The 23,724-nt window shown below is 37.2% G+C and overlaps 1 protein-coding gene across 1 annotated transcript in view; it reads left to right on the top strand.

Moving 5' to 3' along the window:
* The window catches only part of LOC150088041 (guanylate cyclase soluble subunit beta-2-like), a 575,730-nt gene that overhangs the window by 541,568 nt on the left and 10,438 nt on the right, over positions 1 to 23,724 (top strand). Inside the window, exon 6 of the mRNA XM_090370546.1 lies at positions 8,108 to 8,262. Within this exon, the coding sequence (XP_090226672.1) occupies positions 8,108 to 8,262 (155 nt within the window). The remainder of the gene's footprint in view (positions 1 to 8,107; positions 8,263 to 23,724) is intronic.

Raw genomic sequence — 23,724 nt, 5'->3', positions numbered from 1 at the left:
GTACCTAACCATTGTTGCTGACTAAGTGCATCTGATCATGTTGACAGTTTATCCTCAGTCAGATGGTTACTTCCAGCAGGATAACGCGCCTGTGCACAATGGTCGAATCACTATGGAATGGTTCCAGGAACATGACAATGATTTTTCTTTGCAGCAGTGGCCCGCCCAGTCGGCGGGTCTCAATCCTATTGAACATCTTTGAGATGAGCTGGAAAGGGCTGTTCGCTGCAGGCCTACACCTCCGTCGAATCGCAAGGAACTGCGTGACACACTCATGTCTGCATGGTACTCCATTCCTGTACAACGTTTTCAGCATCTTGTTCAATCCATGCCTAAAAGAATTCAGGCTAAACAGGCTACTAGGTAGGTGTACCTAATAAAGTGGCGGCACAGTGTATGTGTGTGTGTGTGTGTGTGCTATATTTGCTGGTATTAGATGCTATTTGTTGCATTATATTATAGAAACTAATGTTTATGTATGCATAATTTATCTATATAATATCGGTGTAGATACACTATAGATAAACCCTCTTAAGAAATTACGATGGTAGTTACTGTGGGAGGCATCATTTGCTTGTGCTCTTCTTCACAACGAGTTGATATGGTATTGCACTACCTCGAATAAGTAACGCTTCACTAATAGATAAGACTATTGTTACTTATTATCAGTGAGTACCACCTCCCAGACTGCACCGTTTAAAAGCTATTGGCCTATCATCGGTGGGTGGGCAGGTACCCTGGTATTGCAGACATGACAACCCAGTTGTTATGTCTCTCATATTCTGTGATTATCTTCACAAATGGATTCTCATGTCTGTAATACCAGGGTACCTGCCCACCCACCGATGATAGGCCAATAGCCTTGAAACTGTGCCGTCTGGGTGGTGGTACTCTCTGAGAATAAGTAACAATAGTCTTCTCTATTAGTGAAGTGTTACTTATTCGAAGTAGTGCAATACCATGGCAACTCGTTGTGAAGGAAGAGCACAATATGAGATACAGAGAAAATGATACCTCCCACACTAACTACCATCGTAGTTTCTTAAGAGTTATCTATGGTGTATTTACACCGATATTATATAGATATTAAACTCTTAGTCTTAACGTATTATGCCTTGTGAATTTAGTTATTTTTAAATATTATCATAATTCATGTACGACTTCTACGTTTTCTGTCTAAGTTATAATGTTCCAATGTATATAGGCATCCTCCTAGCTGAAAACTGTTAAGGGGTGAAGCATATGCAATAAATTGAATAATAATAATAATAAAATCCGGGCCAAACTCCTTTCAGTGCAAAGAATGATGTTGCTTATGACACACCGAGTAACAAGAACAACCTCAACTAGTGCACTGCAGTTATAGGCCATAGTTCAGGGGCCCTTCCTCTGGACCTATATATAGCTTAAAGAGGCTGCATCTACAAGCGCAAAACAGGCCTACCAACCTCACTCCTTGGAATAGACTGAAATCATGCTCCAAATATCAAACAGGAAAAAATAAACCTATGGAATAAAATCCTCTCCCTTTGGCAGGTTAGATGGGATGAAAGGCCCACTGGAGAGGTCACCAGACTTTTCATCCCGGATCTCGCCTTTGCCATGAATAAGCCGCATTATAATTGGTTCTACCCATCCATGAGCACGTCCTGCATCCTAACAGGACATGGTGCTCTTAAAGCGAAACTGTTCCAATTCGGACTGACGACAAACCCTCATTGCTCCTGTGGGGCAGAGGAATCCTGGAACCACATCCTATTGTCCTGTCCCAACTACGAAGAACAACGGACAACACTTAAAAATACAGTTCAGAACATCTCAGAAGTCAATCTTAAAGCCTTAATTGAAAATGAGATTAACTTGCAAGTCCTTCAAAACCAACAACGACGTCTTCAGCAGAAGAATGCAGACGCTTCACCACACTGGATAATTCAACAAACTCTTGCTGAGCTGTTCCCTATGTCACCTATCAGTCATCCTGGACTTGAATTCTTTTGATCTCTGAGGTTGTTCAGAGATTAAACAAATATTCGAATTCTACAATTCAGAGTCATTCCTTTTTATAACGAACACAAAAACTTATTTGCGTATTGAACTGAATAAATCTCTTTGCCCGTAGCGGTAAAATTTCGAACTTTTTTTTTTTTTTTTCTTTTTGCTTAAAAATACCCCACGTATACTGATTCCAATACAAAAAAATAATAATAAAATAAATAAATAACGTTTGCCGATACGACCTATATAGTTTTCGAGTTATTAATTTTTGAAAGTGGAAAAGGGGTATTATAACCACTCTGTAGTTCGGGAGCAGAAGTTACTTAAATAATGTTACTTTTCTTTTCATGGTAACAAGAAATAGCTGGTATTTTTGAATGGCTTTCTTAAGGGCAAACCTTTGCTTGTGGAGTATTTCTGTTCATAGTAGATATTCTAAGTTGAATGGGTTTGCTTTGCTCTTCGCAACAGCTCGTGGCCATCATGGAGTGATGTAGTCTGTTTTGTGTGTTTTCGGTGGCAGAAAGTAGTAGAAGGAAAGGAAATTGACATAAGAGAGCTCTAGTAGACAATACAAATGGCCTGAGGAGTGTGGAAAATTCTTCCGGTTGGACTTCTATTTCTAAAGGATGTGTTCGATGGATCTGTACCAAGACGTCTCAAAATGAAAAGGACCCTGGATATAGCGTTTTTTTTTTTAAACTAATCTTGTGGCCTCTCCTTAAAGAATAGGCAACAAGTTTTTATTAATGACATTGAGATGGAAAAAGGCATTTAAACGAAGTATTAGTCACAAGATAATAGAAAGAGAATTTTATAGAGCGAGCGATTATTAACTTATTTTTTTTAAATTGCAGTGTCTTCCGATTACAGAGTGGCTTTCACTCTGCAATCGGAAAAACAGATCATGTGATTAATTGGCCGATTCTGAATACGCACTACCAACTCAAAAAAATTATAATAAAATTATTAGTTTTCAATTCTTAACGAATTCCAAGAAACGTAAGGACTCAGTAATGTGCACGTCTATAAATCCCACTATATTAAACGATACTAATTAAAAGCATTACAAACAATGCTAATGATTTTTGTTTGATATATTTTCTCCTGTAAATAAAAGCAGCAATTCGTTGCATTTAACTTTTAAAATATTAACATATTAGAGGGCTTAGGTTATCCTCATCTGTTCTTAACGACTATCTGAAAATCATCCATAGAAAGCGTGTAATGATTCATATTAAGGAAGTTAATCAGCCTCAAAGGGAACCCAATTAATAAAACACAATTAATAAAATAACCCAATTAATAAAAAAACTGCTTTATCCTATTCCAATTAGCTTAATAAATGGCATTTGATGGTCGTATGGCCTTACAGCTCCATCATTAGAGATAACGAAGTAATCTCTAGCGATGCATCCGTAATTTTCTGCTCAATGAAGGTGTGCCTACATCAGCATTTATTTTAATCAACTGATTTGGGAATAACAACTTAATAGGGACAGATATTTCGTGTTCTGATGCATTTCACTAACTCCTGTATAATGAAATAAAGCTTTCCTTTGGGAATACAAAGTTGGAAATTACAAACAACCATTTTGTTAAGGTGTTGCCTTCTAAATCGAAAGAAGCAAATTCGCTTTGGCCCGAAGAATACCGCGGTTGCCATTTTAGCATACAGTTTGCCAAACCGTCTAAATAGAAGGTGTAGTAAACTAGACAGTTCACTGATGTTGTCAGCACCCATTAAAGCTGGTCTGCAGAGTGCTTCTAAAACATTCATCATTGACTCCATCCCTGACTTTTAGAATGCCTTGGCTGTCCACGTAGTTATCGATTTAATTGCCTCTATGGTCGCATCTAAAGGGTCTTCTGGCCTTTAGGTGCGAACACGGGAACAGGAATGGGAGAAAATTACCAGTGGTACATGCACACGCCTAGTCAAATCCATGCTGAACAGAATTTCCACTGCCATCGCTATTAAATGTGGACCCACGTGCTAGTTAGATACGTTTCTAATATTTTGATAAATCAGTGGAAAAACTGGAAAAAGAAAACATGGGAGAAAAAATTAAATTTTCCAAATAATATGGCAAGTGTATAATATAATCTATTGAAGAAACCTGTTGGATTTCACGCTGGTTTCTTCTAAAAACTGAAGAAACCTACATCTCTGTTTTCAGTCCTGTAGGAGAAAGAAGACCTGTGTCTTCTAAAGGTTTATTTCTGAAAATTTGCATTTTTTTAGAAGAAGAAAAGAAGTAAAATACTTAAAAGAAAAATCAACATTTTAAATCCGGAAATACTAAGAAAGCAATTCGACATTTGTATCTACAATCCCATTTGTCCTCAAGAATCCACGCAGAAATGGGTCACATTTCTCTCTTTATAAGAGACTTACAGGACTATCTTGTCCAGCAGTATTTAATCCACATAAATAATACAATGGTCTTGATTCTCACAGCAGAACAACTTGCCTTTAAACGAGTTACCCTGCTATTGCACAACTTTCAAAGCAGATGACTTTGCCAAAGAGTATATTGCCCATTTGTTTGTTAATTGGTCTCCTCATAGCAACCTCATCTTTTGACAAGACAGCCTGTTTCGGAACTAACTGGCCTCTTATTACATAGCAAGTAATTTTTAGTGATAATCTGAAAGAAAAACAGTTGTAAAGAAGTTCGATGTGAGCTGTCATGCAGTATACGAAATCAGTTTTAAAAGTTTGTAATATAACTAAAGCTAATTGGTGAAAGGAAGGCACTACGTGATTCTTTGTCGATATAACTTCCAATAATTAACAACTCGATGGCTGAAAAAATAATCTTCCTAAAACCAGTGCAAAAATTCCTCCTAATTTGAGTTCTGTCTAAATTTTGAAATGATTGATAACAGTGAAAATTTGCCTTCATTCATTTTACTATTCCCACTCAGAGCCTTATGGACCTCAATCAGATCTTCTCTAAGGTGCCTAGTTGCAAAGCTCTATAACCCATAATCGAAGTCTTTTCTCATACGGGTGCTTTTTTACTGATCTTACTAAGTCGGTTTTCCGTTTTCTTGATTTTTTAGGCACAGTCTTCACACTTCGATGCAGTGGAGTCTTACAACTCTCCTACAAACACAGCGTGTTATCATTATTAACCAGCAAAATTATGGACAAGATTTCCGATATTTAATAACTCCGTTAATTAATGAACAGTGGCTGAAGGTAGATATATTAGCCTTAGAGGCCCCTCCTTTACCAAGCGCCTCATTACTATTCACTGCTAAAGGGTGTACAACTCTGCTTTAAGTGAGTCCAGCTAACTGAGCCCAAATTATATTGGCATATAGAGAAACTGGTAATTAAAATGATTTATGTATCGGTTCGGATAGTGTTATCTTGAACTGGTGCTAGTTTACCGTATAATCAACCACAATTAATGTAATACTTTTGATATAAGGAGGGCAGATATATTTTTTGAAGGATGCATTCTCATAATAATAGATTCTTTGATTTTTCTGATAGAAAACAGTTTTGATTTTAATGTTTTAAAATAATATTTTACTTTATTTGTGAGCGTTTTGAAAGAGCGGGCGAAATACCCTTTAAACTCCAAAAAGTATTGATTTATTAAAGTTCAGCCGTCCAGTCAGCGATGTGAATGAACTGCGCCGGTTGGGAAATAGAATCGAATTCAGACCTTTATAAACAGGAATAATCTAATCCAGCTCTAACATGGAAGGCTGCTGCAATTACGCTGGCATTTTTTGTAATAACTAATAATTTTAACGCAATACGAACATCAAATAAATTTGAGACGCATTACTGCGTTAGGTATTCGATCATGGGTAATAATCTGCTCCCTCAAAGGCTTGGTCTTATGTCCAACTTAGTGACAAATAGCATTATCCACGGATCTGCCTTAAGATAAGATTAGCAGAACCGTGAATAACAGTATTTGTCTCTAAGTTAGACATAAGACCAAGGCACAGAGCAGAATACTTATCATCTATCTTTTGAGGAAGCAGAATGATTTTTTTTCTGCTTTGAACTATCCTCCTGTCAAACTATAATAGAACAAAAGTACTATACCCTCCATACGGTTTCTATCTCATTCTAAAAGTCTATTGAATAAAATTATGTTAAACAAAACTTTACCTTACGTATAGTTCAATACGCTGTCTTCTTCTCATTCTCCAACGATATCTAGTTCCTTTTTTAAAACTTTATGCTTCTAATAACTGTCGTTTTGATTTCAATTTATTCGCCAAAAATTCGCAAATTTTCATGATCCAGTGAATCACGTGCAGCGACACACCACTTGGGAAGCACTGGCCTAGAAGAAGAATAAAGTACTTCAGTTTACGTAATACAATGAAATTTTCTTAATGATATCGTACTTTCAGTTGCGTTCCTTTATATTTTAATAAGTCAACGACAAAACTGTTCTGAATGGCAATATTTGCTTTCAAAGAACATTCGAGTAAGCATCTCGCTGATGCGTGACTTCCTCTATGCCCTTTCCTATGGGATTTAATCTACCTTTCTGTAAAGTCCTGTAACAACTAGAGAAGTAATTATAATCCGTGATTAATTTGAGCATATGAGACATTCGCAAGAAGGTAATTCAAAAGTTTTATTTGAGTAGTAGTGTTCGTTGAAATAACGACATCGGTTTCCTCCAAATGACACTTCACCGATGAATCGAAATTTCCCTTGTTTGTGTGGAGCAGTTTAAGATCTTAAAGTTCTGACGAAGTATGCTATAAAGTTTCTACTATTTATAGAGCGCTTCCACCCGGTGATGCATTACTTAATGGTGATATTTTTCAATAGAAAATACTCGCTGTTCAAAAATGTTTCAAACTTTGAATGAACTTGAATTGCTTAAGTTTTCACTGAGTGTAGATTTAATTGCTATATATTATTTATTGTTATCAATCTACTTAAACTGTAAATCTGAGTATGTTTGCCTTAATAAAAAGGGAAAAAAAATAAAAGATTCCAAAAGTTCGTTGTGTTTTCTGATAGAATTACTTGCTTGAGTTTCCACATCGATTTTCTGATATAAGACTCGCCTCCTATGACGAGAGCAAAAGACTGTCTGAGAGTCTATTTGCAGTTGTTTGAGAAAAGACCGGTCTTTCCTTGAAACTTGAACTGAATAAACTCCAGGGCAAAATGCATCTCAAAGACAAATACGGTGACTGCAAAGGCACATTTCTGGATTTTTTCACTGTGCCCTTTTGGATGATTTTTCCTCAAATCAGGGCACATAAGCAGCCAAAAGAGTCCCCTTAATGTAAACTACAAGACAATTCAAAATTCACGCAATCCAAAATAAGAGAGTTAATTCCTCTTTGAAAACACTTGAATGACTCAAACTAGTTTGCCTTATTCAAGCTTTATTGAAGACAAAAATCCTCAAAATACTAGGATATATATAACTTGCGCTTGATTAACTGAATACATTCTAAGTAGCATACATTTCGGCTGAGTTAAAATTAATTTACCCTCCACAATGATGAATGAAAAGGAATTGCACACCTTGTCATAAAATATAATTTATTAGCCTCTGTTGATGAAAGCGGTTTTGCTCAGACTTCGAACATACGCGAAATTTAAGCTATGGAGCACTTCTGCGTGTTTGGCTTTCATTTATCTTCAAAAGATGCTTCGCTAAAACATTTTCAGACTAGATCCCGTGAAGAAAATGTCTGTGCTTCTTTTTGGAGAATGTACAAATGGTGCAGCGTTGATTATTCAACGAAAGTTGAAATGTTTTCTATTGATTTGGAAAATGCGTGCTGATCTTCCTTCTTCTTTCCTTAATGACACCACTGCGGCGTCAAATACTGCAGAAATACATAACCATGCATAATGTATAATCCTATCATAAAGTTATCGGACTTATTTATTTGAATGCTTCTTTTTTTTTTTTTGAACTGATGAGGTAATTCAGGTAAAGGATGGATACGATTTTGTTGTTGATAAGTAGTAAACGAAATCTAAACTAAAATTGCTGAAAAATATTGCCTTCACTGAGCTTATTTTACTGGAACTTAAAAATAAATAAACTTTTTTCCAATCCTTAGATTTTCTATTCAGCTTTCTTATGTACATTTCCAGTTACGGATAGGAGTGCACTCTGGACCAGTGCTGGCCGGTGTGGTAGGATTGAAAATGCCTAGATACTGCCTGTTTGGAAACACAGTCACGATTGCTTCTGTACTGGAAGGTCGTGGAACGCTGGGACGCGTTCATATCAGTGAGGATACAAAAGGGTAAGATTTTGGCCTTTTTCTTTGCCATGTTTTTATGTATTGATTCCGAGAGAGAGAGAGAAGAGAATGGAATGTAAGAATGTGAATATACGAACATAATCTCATCTTCTAGACTACGTAAAAACTGCACAGAAAAATCATGATTTCAACGGTACCAAATAAAATAATTTTTATCGAAATTTTATGAAAATTTTCATCATTAAGAAAATTATTGCTTTTTACCACAAGAAAGAATTTTTTCTCCCTTTTAATCGTTGTACAGTTCTATGTCATATTTATGTTCAGTATTGTACAATACGTAGAATATTACTGTGTTCTCATACAAAGAGTATTTGAGCGTCATTGAAGACACAGACGCTCAAATGTATATTTTATGGTTGGTTTAATCCGAGGAAGATTTCTACTTTCTAATTATGATTTTGGCTTGCTTTTACTTCTATTGATAGTGTCACCTCGCACACACAGACGCTGCACATATATATACTCGTTTCACTTACTTACTTAGGTCTTGTGTGTACTAGGGTGTGGCCGCATCAGAACTAGTTAGTCTAGGCATAACCTATACTTTTTGTTCTAAGTGTAGTTACGTTGTTTCCGACCCTTTTCTTTTGGTCTGCCATCTTAATTTGCTTTACTGTGTTCATCTCGCCTGATCTGGAATATCATTCTGTTTTATCGTCTAGTGGCTTGGTTAGGACAAAAACCTCGTATACCCTCAGGGAAGAAGAGAGATGGAGATATTTACCCCTTTTCTACCCTTTTTCCCCGCAGTTTGGGCTTTGCGTTGTGCTTATTATTATCGGGTAATCATGCAACTGATTACTCGATAACCGCAGTTACCTCCGAATCATGTTTTAACGTTTTGCCTTACTACTTTAGTGGTTGAATGTGAGGTTTTGGCAGTTAAGAGAAACTCCTATAATGCAAAACATAATAAAGTTTAATACAAGTAAAGCTTACACATTTTAGTCCTTTCAGTGATATAAATTCAACAAAACATTATGATAGCAATAGGATCATGTTCTTTAGAGTTATCATTCTTAGACACAGCAATTATTAGTTACAAGATTATAAAAGGCTAGAAAGAATCCATCTGTTCAGTTTCATGTTCTCATACTATACCTTTTCAACTAACTTACCCAACTAAAGATACTCCTTTCGCTTGAATAGCTAATCTCCTCGATACTCCGTTATTTCGGGCGTCCGTTACCTTAACAGGGATTGCCGTATTTCTCTTCCGTTCTCGGTCGCAGGTTCTCCTTCGTTCGTTCGCTGGTTTTTCCTCTTCTTTTCTCCGGTAGCTTTTGCTCTTCACGTTGTCTGTCTCCTTTTCTCTCTCCCGAGGACCCGCTTTAATACTCCTTGTCTTCCCTTATTGTTTAGATAATTCTCTTTCTCTTATTGGAGAACTCCCACGTCCTCGCACATTCGGACTCTACGTCAAAAAGACACTTCATCTTAAGGAGCGAAGCGAAGTGATCATCATCTCTCGATTACGCCATGCCATGTATCAAACATTCTGGCCACACGTGTAGACACTTCACCAGCTCCTTATTAGGAAAATGAAGAGTCTCTAGCTTACATATTCACCGAGTTTATGATGCTCGGAGGAATCTTCCATATCCGTTCACACGGGTGTATCTGTATATCTTTCTCTGACCCCCCCCCTCTTTCTGTCGTCATTATTTGCATGTTAAGTTAAGCGCATCTCTTGTGTTTATAGAAATTTAACCCGGTAAGTGGCTCCCAAGATAGCATCGCCGGCCAGCAACTGTAGAATGCTTATGTAGAGTCTTGTTTTACAAAGTTGCTGTGGCTAATTTCGCCATATTTTAATTCGCCATTATAACAGGTTCCAATATAAAGATTTAAGGACATTTAATTTGCTTTAATACTTAGTTTTAATCACTCTAAAATTGTTAATAAATGGATCTTTGGGGAATAACTAAATAGGGGAACTATGAGACATTATAATTAATATAATTACTATAGATTTAGGGGAAAGGCGGAATTAGCACTGCAACATCTTCCCCTACTTCCCCTTTTTTTTCAGAATTGAGACCGGGGATTTAGAAGAAAATCACTCTTCTTAATTCTGAAAAAAACCAAATCGGGCCCTAAGCTAAAATTCCCAAAGTAACAGATGGGTTCTTCCTTTACAACTGCCTCTACCATTAATCTATACATATATATATTCTCAAACACAAAATACTAGAAGATTGACATCTATGATATTATAACATTTAGTAATATTGTATCATGAACAATAATAAGTTCTTAAATCTTCCAATGGATATCTTCACGCATTATTGCACACACAGTTTTACAATGTATGGTATTTCTTATCTTTATTATATCTTCTCAAGTGTCCATTGTCCTTATAAGATTCACTAATCACCATGTTTCTTTGGTCTGCTAGGCTGTAGTACACTTCTGTTTTAAGAATGATTCACGTCTTCTCTACCGCCTAATCGTCCTTCAAGATTTTTCTCCAAGCATGATACATTATTCATGTAATAAAATAAACAAAGTTAGCACATGTTCTTATCATTATATCTATATATGTGTTTTTCATAATGCTAATATATAATTAGTGCTAATATATAAGTACACATAATACAGATCAATAGTAGAAAAGTAACAGAAAAGTAACAATCAAGTTATTTTTCCAAGAATTTAAACCTTTAAAAGCATTAATACTTTCATAATTATTTCACAATTACTATTACAAGTATATCACTCTAACATAGTTATTGCATTAAAATTTCATTTGAATGTCAGTAGAACATTACAATTTCATTTGAATGTCAGTAGAATGTCAACAGAAGTATTCCTAAAGTTTAAAGTTTTAAGTGTTTCTTTTAATTCACTCGCAAGTTTTTTTTTTTTTTTTTCACACGGGACAGGGAGTCCCTGCACACACAGTTTGAGTGTTTCCTAAAAATCAAAACACTTCTGAAGCTCATTTAGACGTCAGGGAAGAGGAGAAAGGCTTTTCCTCCCCCTTTTCTTTTTATTCTAGGCTGGAAATGCTCACACGATCGTTGTCATTCTCACTATAATAAACTTGGTAAGTGCGTATTTGATCCGAAGTTTCCATATTGATGTTTCCACACTTCCATAGCTTCCATAACACTGCTCCTAGTGTGCTTAAGATCAATACTATAGCTGGAATTCCTAACGTAAGGTATACTGCTTCACGAGACCAATTCCTTTCTAGATGCACCACTAATTTTAATTGGCCCCATTGATTCCATACAAGACATTCATAAAAGCCAAATTGTTTTGCTTGGACTGCGTCGATGCTGAGAGTACTGGTTACAACTCGTTGACTCCATACTTCCAAATGCGTGGTTAGTAGTTCATTAGTCATGGTATTTTTCCAGGTCACATTCTGTAAAGGAGGAACATGTTTAAAAACACATTGTAGCCGAACGTCGTCTCCTAAACTTGCTAGATGTGTTTTACAGTTTCCTTCTGGTGATCCTTTTATATAAATTAATGCCTGATCTTTCACTAAAGGATAGTTTGAGACTTCTGCTGTACAAGTGTAGCGACCTGACATTTGACGTGTCATCTTAGGAATTGATAAAGTAAAAATGATACTGCTTTGAATAATCTTATCCTCGAAATACCATTTTATTACTGGAAGTGGATTTCCTCTAGCTTCACACTGTAGCAAAACTGGATTTCCTTGGATTGTAGCAATATCATCCAATTTAGATATAAGAATGGGTCCGTAAGATACTGTCATTACGTAGGAAGCTTGGGCTGTTCCCAATTCATTTCGAACTAAGCAGGTGAAATTATCGTTATGGTTTGTTCTCATAACACTTTTAATTTCGAGAGAAGCGTTTCCTTGTTTTATTAGCAGTTCTCCGTTTTTAAACCATTTGTAAACGAAAACAGCTGGGTTTGCTGTGGCCTCACATTTTAATTTGAACCGATCATATTCACGTGCGATTTTTGAGGTTGTTTTCATAGTGATTCTTGGCTTATACTTCACTAGGACTGTAATTGAAACCATCAGAGGGTGCAAGTAAGTTAGATGATTAGCGACACAGGCAAATGCTTTCTTATCATACTCTGGTGATAAAGTGGTTATCCATTTCAAATAAGTGTTCATTCTTATTTTGTCTGACCATAATTCCTGACTGGTTTGTACTGATCCGTTGATGGGATTACCATCAAAATGAATCCATCTCAAAATAGCTGGCGGTTTTCCTGCTAAAGATTTGCATGTAAGAGTGGCTTGCTCCCCTTCGTTCCCATTAAGGAATGAGCCTTCTCCGATTAGAGGTGGTAGAGGCGTAACATAAATTGTTACAATAGCTGTACTTGATCGGAATTGACGTCCATCCTTAGTTTGAACGTGACAAAAATATTTGCCTTCATCTGTCAGCTGTAGTTGGGTGATTTGCAATGCAAAATCATTCTCTCTAGGTGATCCGACGATTTTATAATCAGGAAGTCCTGGTGGTCTGAAAAGGTGATCTGTGCTTTTTCCGTTGAAAAACCATTTTACAGTGACTGTGAGATTTGAAACTAATCTGCAGGGGATGATGATAGTTTGACCAGTAATGGCCTCTCTATCTAATGGCTGAAGAATGAAGATACCCGTCTGATAAGGCGTACACCGAATAAGTAGCGTAACTAGTAGGAACATGATCTGGGCTGGAGAAGTCATATTGATGAGTATTCTTGTATGTATTTCTACCAAAAATAACGTTACCCCTTTTTTTTTTTTTTTTCTCTTTGGGCCTAAAGTAAAAACTGTAATGTAGGAGATAGTGGGTTTTTTTTTTTTTTTTTTTTTCATTAAATTTACTTCAAAGACCTAAAATACTAAAATCAGAGTTGAACAAATTTTTTTTTTTTTTTTTTTTGATCGTTCCATTTGATAGGCTCATTTTTTTTCAGGAGGAGTGAGAAGACAAATACCAAACTTCTTTTGTTACTGCTTCCTCTTCTTCCCTTCTCTCATATATATTATTATTATATATTTTTTTTTTTTTTTTTTTTTTGATTCCTACGAATAACTTATGCTTTTGCTTGCAATTTACAGTTAGGATAAATTGATTTCTCTTTCCTGTGTCTCTAACTATACCATTTAATACTCTGTGCTTCTTGGGCTATCTAATAATATAACTGCTGATAAAACTTAATGAAAGAGTCGAAAAAAATCTATCCTTTTCCCATTTTTTTTTTTTTTTTTTTTTTCTCTCAACTCAGGGCATCTAAAAACCTCAGCACTAGATCGTACGCAGTAGTCCCTGTCGGTTGATTGGAGCTTTCCTGGTTTTCTTGAGATTCGGGTTCGAATATAGGTTCTGTTGCCCACTGTACAAGTCGATCATATATACTTAGACCTTCAGAGTGCGGCGGTGCTGTTTCTGTCCTTTCCTCGGAGCAGATCTGAGCTGGCTGAGTCTGAAGTTCAATGTCATTCTCTATATCTTCCGAGGGAGCGTTACGTTTCATTTCATCGTCTGTCGATTGGGCTATTTCAGGAGCAGTTATCTCATTTTGTGACTGGGGAAGTATTTTCTCTTCCTTATACTCAGGGATTGATACCGAATGAGGCCCGTGATGTCTACTCCGTAAATTGTATTGGTGTGTTGGCTGGGAATGCACTTGCTGTTTTCTGCCTGGCAACGTGGCATTCTCCTCTTGCCTTTGACTCTGCGAAACTATCTGTTGATCCTGCCTTAACACTGTTGATTGTTTTTGACTCTTATTAGGTAAATACCTTAACGGGATCGAAACGGGCAAACTTGGCACCTGGTAAACCTCTGGGTCAATCCATTCTTCTTCCTCTGATTCCACATATACCTCTTTTGGTTTTGTGTGTTCAGAGGTTTGTTCAGGTAAGGAAGTAGTTTCTGACGGTTCTAAACGTAGTTCTGGAAACGGTTTGCGTTCTATGACTTTAGTTAACCTATCCACGTGAACTAATTGTTTATCCCTAGGGTGATATATGTGCTGAATCTGATAGTTCACTTCAGATGCTTGAGATATAACCCGATATGGTCCACTACTCTGACGTGACAACTTGCGTGTCCTACCTGGTTTAACCGTCGGAGTATAAAGATATACTATGCTTCCAACCCTAATCTGCTTATCCACAGCCTTAGTAGAGCGATATTTTTCTTGTGTCTGTGCAGCGTTTTCCAGATGTTGCTGAACTATTTCATAAGTTCGCTGCATCCTCGCTACCATTTGCTCTGAATAATGCTCCAAAGAGGCATATGTAGGATGGGTTTCTGAAGTCCAAATATGCTGTGGCATTATAAGATCTCTTCCATACATTAGATAATTTGGTGTTTCATGAGTAGCAGAATGTACAGCTGAATGGTATGCTGCTACTGCCAATGGAACACATATATGCCAGTCTGATTGTGTAGAGTTCACGACATGCGATAGGATTGCTGCCAGAGTTTTATTCAGCCTCTCTACTCTTCCGTTGGTTTGGGGATGAAAAGCAGTGGTTTGAAGCTTCTTAATGCCCAGTTTTTGATAGATCTCTTTCATTAAAGTTGATAGGAAGTTAGTTCCTCTGTCTGTCAGCAAGGTTTGTGGGATTCCATGTCTGGCAACCACATGATTTACAAAAACTGTAGCTATTTCCTCTGCTTTCTGTGTCTTGAGAGGTATTGCTTCCACATAACGTGTAAAGCAGTCTAATACCAATAATAAATATTTATGTCCATCTAGACTGGTCGGCAATGGACCAAGGATGTCCATGCTCACTGTGCACCAGGGAGATGATTCCGTTGGGAGTCGCAGCAAGTGTGCTTTTGCTTTTGGATTATATCCTCTTCTTTCTAAGCATGAAGGGCAAGAACTGACATAAGCTTTAATTTCCTTGTACATATTTGTCCAGAAGAAATTTCTTCGTACTTTCTGTAAAGTTTTGTCAAACGATAGATGGCCACTGGAAGGATTCGTATGACAAGCCTCCAAAATCTGACCTTTTAATGCATGTGGAACCACAACTTGCTCAAATGGCTGTTCTCGAGTTGCTTTAGCATCAGGTAAGGAGTAATGATACAACATCCCCTCATTTAAATAATAACAATCTGGAATCTTAGCTAAAGCTTGGCCATTTCCCTCTAATTGAGTGATTAAGGCGTTTAGACTGTTGTCTTCCCTCTGTATAATGTTCTCATTAATTTCTTAGTAGCCTCCTTGGGCATTACTAATGCTTCCAATGTAATTCCGGTCGACATTGTCGCAACTTCTTCAGTTCTGGGTTTCTTTAAGCATTTAGGCTTTGCATCTTCTTCTAACACTGGTCTAGACAAAAAATCTGCGTTTAAATGCATTTTTCCCGGCCGGTGGACCACATCAAACCGGTAATCCTGGATCATTAAGTTCCATCTCGTCAATCTGGGCGTGGGGTTTTTTAATTTCAATAAATAACTTAAGGCTGAATTATCTGTGATGATCGTAAAATAATTCCCATACAAATACGGGCGGAACTGAGATATGGAGTACACCACAGCTAAACTTTCCTTTTCTACAGTGCTATAGGACTTTTCAGCCTGTTTTAGAAGTCGACTTACGTAAGCAATTGGATGTCTCTCCCCATCTTTTGTATTCTGCTCTAGAATTCCCGCGATGGAACTTTCACTCGCATCTGTGGCAAGGAAAAAAGGCTGGGAAAAGTCTGGGTAAATAAGGACCGGCTCTGTTATCAGGGCCATCTTCAATTTCTCAAAGGCGGACTGTGTTGACTCATCCCACTTAAATGGGGTGTCCTTTTTTGTGAGATCGGTTAATGGCTTGGCCACCTTCGCATAGTCCTGGATAAACTTTCTATAGAATCCTGTCATTCCCAAGAATCTTCTCACCTGCTTCACACTCCTAGGATGAGCGCAATTTTCGATTGCTGAGATATTCTTTCGATCTGGTCGGATCCCTTCTGAGCTGACTCTATGGCCGAGGTATGTGATTTCTTCTTTTAAGAAATCACATTTGGATGGCTTGAGCTTTAGATCATACTGCCGCAAGCGCTGGAACACCAGCTCCAACCGTTCTATGTGTTCTGAGAACGTTCTACTGCAAACCACAACATCATCCAGGTACCAGAAAATGGACTGCGTTTTGAGACCTTGCAATACGATCGTCATGGCTCTCGAGAAACTAGCCGGCGCCCCCTGGAGGCCAAACGGGAGTTTTTCGCATTCGAATAGTCCTCTTCCCGTTGTAAATGCAGTTTTATGCTTATCAGCGGGATGCACTGGGATTTGCCAATATCCCGATTGCATATCAAGCGCCGAGAAGTAACGAGATCCAGAAAGGAGGTCCAAAATTTGTGAGATTAACGGAAGCGGAAAGCAATCTGTGACCGTTTTAGAATTTAATTTCCTAAAGTCAATACACATCCTCATTGATCCATCCTGTTTTTTCACCATAACGATCGGAGCACTATAGGGTGAAGTACTTGGAGAAATTATGCCTGCATCCAACAACTCATCGATCTGTCGATCGACCTCGTTTTGCAAAGAATATGGTGTTCGATAAGCTCGTTGTGCAACTGGGGTATCATCTGTAAGTTTTATTCTATGATATAGAACTGTAGAACGACCTAATTGGGATGGAGAATTAGCAAAAACGTCTCTATATTTATGTAGCAATTGAGACAACTCCTGTCGCTGTGAATCAGTCAAATGATTCAGCTTGAAGTCACTAATCGACACTGGAGGCAGCTTTTTCCTGTTATCTTGTTTACCTGCAAAATTAACTTCATTCATTTTAATACATTCTATAACAGCAATTCCCATACGTTTTGGTAGATGTAATGGTTCATCAGAAACATTTGCCACTAGGACAGACACCCTTCTGTCCTGAGATACCTGGTCAATTGAAGTCCTCACAGCTACATCGCTCCGGCCTAGATTATAATTCGGCTCTACAATTACTGATTGCCCTGGGAGAAACTTGGAATTACACTGAACTGTTAGTATAGATTCAGTATTAGGTGGTAGGATATGTTTAGAAGTTAGTTTTCCTACTGTGGGTTTTGTGTCACCTAGGATTTTCTCCCTAACTCCTATTTCTCTCATGCAAATACCAAGTGGTAAAGATTTTAAAATTCTTTTCCCAGAATCTATGACAAAAGAACGACGGCGTAAGATGTCTGAACCTAGGACAATTTCATATCTAGGGCTTAATGTATCTGAGGCTACAAGAACATGTTCTATAAATGTTTTTCCATCTAATGTCAAGTTTACAGTAATTTTCGAATGCAAGGGTACAATATTTCCCCCGATTCCACAAACAGTAACATCAGGTGGCCTTTGTTTCAAAAATCTGTCATTTTTAATTTTGTGAAAAATATCTGCACTAATTAAAGTTACTGAAGCCCCACTGTCAATTAAAAACGTTGTTGGGATTCCTTGAATAAAGCCTGCCACTAAAGGTAACTCTGTATCATTCTCAGCTGTAAAAATCCCATGCTCTGCCCTACTATACTTACTATGTTTTGGCATCTGTTTGAAAGATTTTGGTTGTCAACTCGATCTTCGACCAAATTGTCGGTCTGAAGCCACTCCCATGTGATTAATCTGCCTACGATTGAATACCCGAGGTTGTCTATATTCAGTATTATCCCTATATAACACTCCTCTAGGTCTAGCATAATAAGTATTCGATCCTATATTATTTTGAAAGCGATTTCTTACCCTGTTATCAAAAGGCATTCTAACTTGTGGAGCGCTAGTGTAGTCATTTCTGGCTACTGTTGGTCTCCGATAGCCCTGCCGATAAGAGGCCTCTTGACTCGGGGTAAAGATGCGTGGTCGTCCCGTAACATTTTCGCTCCTCTCTCTGTTTATATTTCTTTCCGATGGTCCTAACTCCCTGCTCTGTCTACCGTAATTCGACCCAACTTGGCGGCGCGCAGCTTCTCTGTTTGTAAACAATACGCTGTGCGGAGCGTTCTCGGCAATTGGCCTCACAGCGGTGTCTCGCACATTAGGCAGATAACCCTGCTTACGCTGATTTTGTCTAATTTCTTGTAACTGTTGGTCAATACCCGCTGCGAAATTCTGAAATCTGTTGGCAAGAGTAGACAAGTTTCTTTCTAAGCTATTTAAATTAGTGTTGTTCGTTGATAATGCTTCTAGTGATTGTTGTAATGAATTTATTTGTTCTTGTTCGGGAGTTAAAATTCGATTGTTAGCCGTTTCGGCCAAATTTATAGTAACATGTTTAGTTTGAGTTAATCTTTCATTTTGTTCCTCACGAGTTGAAATTTCTAGCGCTAGTTGATAAGTGGCTGGATTTTGACTAAGAACTAAACGTTTCAATCTAGGGTTTAATCCGTTCAAGAATTGTGCCAATAATGTCTGATCTCTTAACGCAACTATTTCTGGTGTTTCATTCTCAGTTTTAAAAGCAACCCTACACAAATTGTTTAAACGGGTGCCAAACTGAATGACTGTTTCGGAAGGTTCCTGCCTAGCGGAGCTAAATTTTTGTAATTGTGATATGAGTGGCTGTGAACGTTCAAAACGTGTTATAAATGCCTCTTTAAACTTGTCATAATCCTTTTCGGATCTTAACTCCATCGAGTGAGAGAGAAAATCAGCGGCGGGGCCCTTCAGCCGACTTTTCACCACTGCTATTTTCTCTCTGCCAGACCAGTTTGCAATGCTTGCAGTTTCTTCCAGTGATTCGAAAAAGAACGAGGCCGATGGCCCTTCATCGTCTTTCCCAAAGTACATCGGAACTAAATTAAGAAAACCAGCAATTTGAGGCGGATGCACCCTCACAGGTGTTGCCTCATGTTGTGTGGGAAATAACGGTTCAGAAATTTCTAAATTTGCCCCATCTAAGCTTGGACCTTCCATTTTGCTGTGTAATATTTGTATGTTAAACGCTTATATTAATTAAGTTAATACCAATGCGCCTACCGTACAGGCCCAATTTTCCTCATAAATATACTTACCGTATCATGGCTAAGTGGGCATTTCAAACATTATCAATATTAAATTCAGCTTTCTAAACTTTATATATAGCGCGCAAAAGTTAAGAAACATAAAATTCAAATAAAGTTACTATATACAGAAAGATAAGAACTGCAAAAATTTCATCAGCAACGAGCAGCAACTTTTAATTCTCTTCTATTTACCTTCTAAAAACATTTATGTTTATATTATTAACTATTAAGTTTCTACTTTTTCGTTCATGCCTATATTCCCAAGCCAAAATGTATGCAGCTAACTGCTTTACTTTATATGTTGCTACTTTTTGCTCTGCATTATCAAACAACTATAATGATAATAATATTGATATTTTATCATCACTAAATAAAAGAAGTACAGTAAAATTCTCTCTGCCAAGAACTCAAAAACACCACCGTCCATTTCATCTTTCTGCTTATTAGTCCTGTAAGCTTAATCAGTTTCTCTTCACTACTCAAAACCATCCTGGGCTTAAGGCACCATGTCACCTCGCACACACAGACGCTGCACATATATATACTCGTTTCACTTACTTACTTAGGTCTTGTGTGTACTAGGGTGTGGCCGCATCAGAACTAGTTAGTCTAGGCATAACCTATACTTTTTGTTCTAAGTGTAGTTACGTTGTTTCCGACCCTTTTCTTTTGGTCTGCCATCTTAATTTGCTTTACTGTGTTCATCTCGCCTGATCTGGAATATCATTCTGTTTTATCGTCTAGTGGCTTGGTTAGGACAAAAACCTCGTATACCCTCAGGGAAGAAGAGAGATGGAGATATTTACCCCTTTTCTACCCTTTTTCCCCGCAGTTTGGGCTTTGCGTTGTGCTTATTATTATCGGGTAATCATGCAACTGATTACTCGATAACCGCAGTTACCTCCGAATCATGTTTTAACGTTTTGCCTTACTACTTTAGTGGTTGAATGTGAGGTTTTGGCAGTTAAGAGAAACTCCTATAATGCAAAACATAATAAAGTTTAATACAAGTAAAGCTTACACATTTTAGTCCTTTCAGTGATATAAATTCAACAAAACATTATGATAGCAATAGGATCATGTTCTTTAGAGTTATCATTCTTAGACACAGCAATTATTAGTTACAAGATTATAAAAGGCTAGAAAGAATCCATCTGTTCAGTTTCATGTTCTCATACTATACCTTTTCAACTAACTTACCCAACTAAAGATACTCCTTTCGCTTGAATAGCTAATCTCCTCGATACTCCGTTATTTCGGGCGTCCGTTACCTTAACAGGGATTGCCGTATTTCTCTTCCGTTCTCGGTCGCAGGTTCTCCTTCGTTCGTTCGCTGGTTTTTCCTCTTCTTTTCTCCGGTAGCTTTTGCTCTTCACGTTGTCTGTCTCCTTTTCTCTCTCCCGAGGACCCGCTTTAATACTCCTTGTCTTCCCTTATTGTTTAGATAATTCTCTTTCTCTTATTGGAGAACTCCCACGTCCTCGCACATTCGGACTCTACGTCAAAAAGACACTTCATCTTAAGGAGCGAAGCGAAGTGATCATCATCTCTCGATTACGCCATGCCATGTATCAAACATTCTGGCCACACGTGTAGACACTTCACCAGCTCCTTATTAGGAAAATGAAGAGTCTCTAGCTTACATATTCACCGAGTTTATGATGCTCGGAGGAATCTTCCATATCCGTTCACACGGGTGTATCTGTATATCTTTCTCTGACCCCCCCCCTCTTTCTGTCGTCATTATTTGCATGTTAAGTTAAGCGCATCTCTTGTGTTTATAGAAATTTAACCCGGTAAGTGGCTCCCAAGATAGCATCGCCGGCCAGCAACTGTAGAATGCTTATGTAGAGTCTTGTTTTACAAAGTTGCTGTGGCTAATTTCGCCATATTTTAATTCGCCATTATAACAGGTTCCAATATAAAGATTTAAGGACATTTAATTTGCTTTAATACTTAGTTTTAATCACTCTAAAATTGTTAATAAATGGATCTTTGGGGAATAACTAAATAGGGGAACTATGAGACATTATAATTAATATAATTACTATAGATTTAGGGGAAAGGCGGAATTAGCACTGCAACAATAGTCTACAGAATAAGAGTATTAATGCAAGTAAAAAATAGAGTTTTAATTCTGTACAGAAATCATACTCTGATCTGTACCGAAGCCAACATTCTTTCTGTGGACAAATCATGTAATGCAAAAAACGAAGGTCATATTCGGAACCAGCATAGCCGAATTTATAAAGAAGCGCCAAGAAAGACAAATAAACGAAACCTACAGAACTCAAGCAGTTCATTTCGTCCCATATATTTGGGTTAGTTTCATCTCTCCAGGGATGTTTACCGGAGTATTTGCTTTTTCGTCAAAGGCTTGAATGATGCTAGCCTTTCAACGCTCGGCAAATTCACACGTTCCATCCGTTGTAGCATTTGCTAAACACCTCCCTTTTGAGATGAGATGTTGTCCGTTACCCTTGAGCAGTTCCTGTTCACTTCACATACAATGTGAACTCTTCGACTTACATATTTTTGCAGACTGTTGCATAAAGGCAGTGCATTTATGCTTAAAACACTCATTACGAATCACTACTTTAGCAGCACTCAATCTGGTAAAAAACTAAACTTAAAGCAATACCACAGCCACATTAAAAGTTCAGACAGAGGGACAATCTAACTCGACAACTGTGGTCTTTAGTCAACGTGAACCTCCTAATTATTATAGCAGTTAATGCAGGAAAAGATTAAATAGGATTTATTTCAGCGCACGCCAATTATTTTCGAAAACGTAAATGGTATTCATATAAACGATAAGCAAATATTTACAGAATAAACAACATTGAAACAAAATCACATGATAAGACTCAATTCTACAAAAAAATGAAATAAAGATCGTGTAAGTTTATGAACTCTTCGTTCATTCGACTTCCATTATTCATTCATTGAAGCAATTCGCATTTTTTTTTTCTCATATTCCACTCATATTCCATTTTTTGATTAGAAATTATTTTAACAGGGACAAAGACGATTTTTGATATTTTTTTACTGTACTTGACATAAGAAAAGAAAAGAAAACACCTCCTGACACGTTATACACAATTCGGTATAGAAAGTAACTAGCTGTTCCGAATAAATTGTAAATTTTAAGGCGGCGTTAGTGACTCAATCATCATCTTTAGGCCGACTTAAAAAGAATAACTTCTTACAAGGAAAATCGTAATTAGTTCCAGTAATTTCACACCATGCGTGTATAGAAGACGTTTGCGTTGAAGGCTTTCTTGGTTTCTCCAAAAGAGAAATTGCTTCATCAACGCATACTCGTACAATTAGCAACATTTTAATGCCATAGAAACTGCGCTTTTTTATCTCTCTTCTCTTATAAAAATAAAAGAGTTTCTCTAGTACTAATTAAATGAAGGCTACTGAGGAAATGCATAATGTGAAAAACTTGTAACAACGTCAGAATGTTGTTACAAGTATTTCCTGAGCAATGCCCATCCTTAAATGGAGTTATATAATAATGGTGGTAACAACATTATTACCCAAGATTGAGCGGAAGCATGGACGAAGGATCATTTGTTATATTCAGTATTTTTTTCTGTATATTGTAAAGTACGAGTAAGGTTAGGCAACTCGTTGTGAAAGATTTTCCAATCTCCGACGTCGTAGTAATGATGCCTTTATGGTATCATTACTTTATGGTACCTAGTTGGTACCATAAAGTGTCATTACTTTATGGTACCTAGTAAACATATATATGCTTGTTGTATTTTACTTTCTCGGGCAAGCATCAACAGCAAAAAGATGTGTAAACAAAAAGTTATAAATCGAAAAATGTAAAAATGCATTTTCTTAATATCCGATAACCGTAGTGAAAAATGGAAAAAAAAACGGTATCTCTCATTATTTTCACATAAAATTAGGTTTTCCATATAATTTCTTTGCTGATCTTGAGAAGTGATTACTTTTTAAATAGAAAACGCGATTATAAAGCGAAACTAGCAGTCACCGTTATCAAAAAGTCACTTTAACATAAGCTGTATTTTAAATCTAACACGCCGGGTATGGTAAGTAACACGAAAAGTAAATATCTGGTTATAGTTCGGCAATTTCTTAAAGTAGACTTTCTGGTAAACCACTCAAGAAGTGGGTGTTATGGTGAGAGGAAACTACTTCAAAAATCCTTAGAAGATTAAAGAAAGACGCAGAGCGTTAGAAGCAGAAAAGATACTTGAAATGCTAAATAAGTTGCCTTCAGCTGTGTAAAAGGTCAAAATGGTAACACGGTTCTTACCGGATTGCATTTACAAAAGAGAAAACCTTTCCCACTTGAGAATTAGTGCTAACGATGAAACACGGAGGCAAAGAAAACAAAAAGTACTTTTTTTTATTTGTTTATTTTTTCACAATTCCCATTTTAATGACTTCCTGAGTGAAGTAAAGTTAGAAATGCTAGAGTATCTAAAAAAAACTTTCTCATTAGTAAAGAGATCACTAAAAGTTCGACCCTTCTA

This window comes from Mastigoproctus giganteus, chromosome 3, assembly GCF_048544385.1.
Source record: "Mastigoproctus giganteus isolate SK-2022 chromosome 3, ASM4854438v1, whole genome shotgun sequence".
Taxonomy (NCBI): domain Eukaryota; kingdom Metazoa; phylum Arthropoda; class Arachnida; order Uropygi; family Thelyphonidae; genus Mastigoproctus; species Mastigoproctus giganteus.
This window is presented reverse-complemented; position numbering and strand designations above follow the sequence as displayed.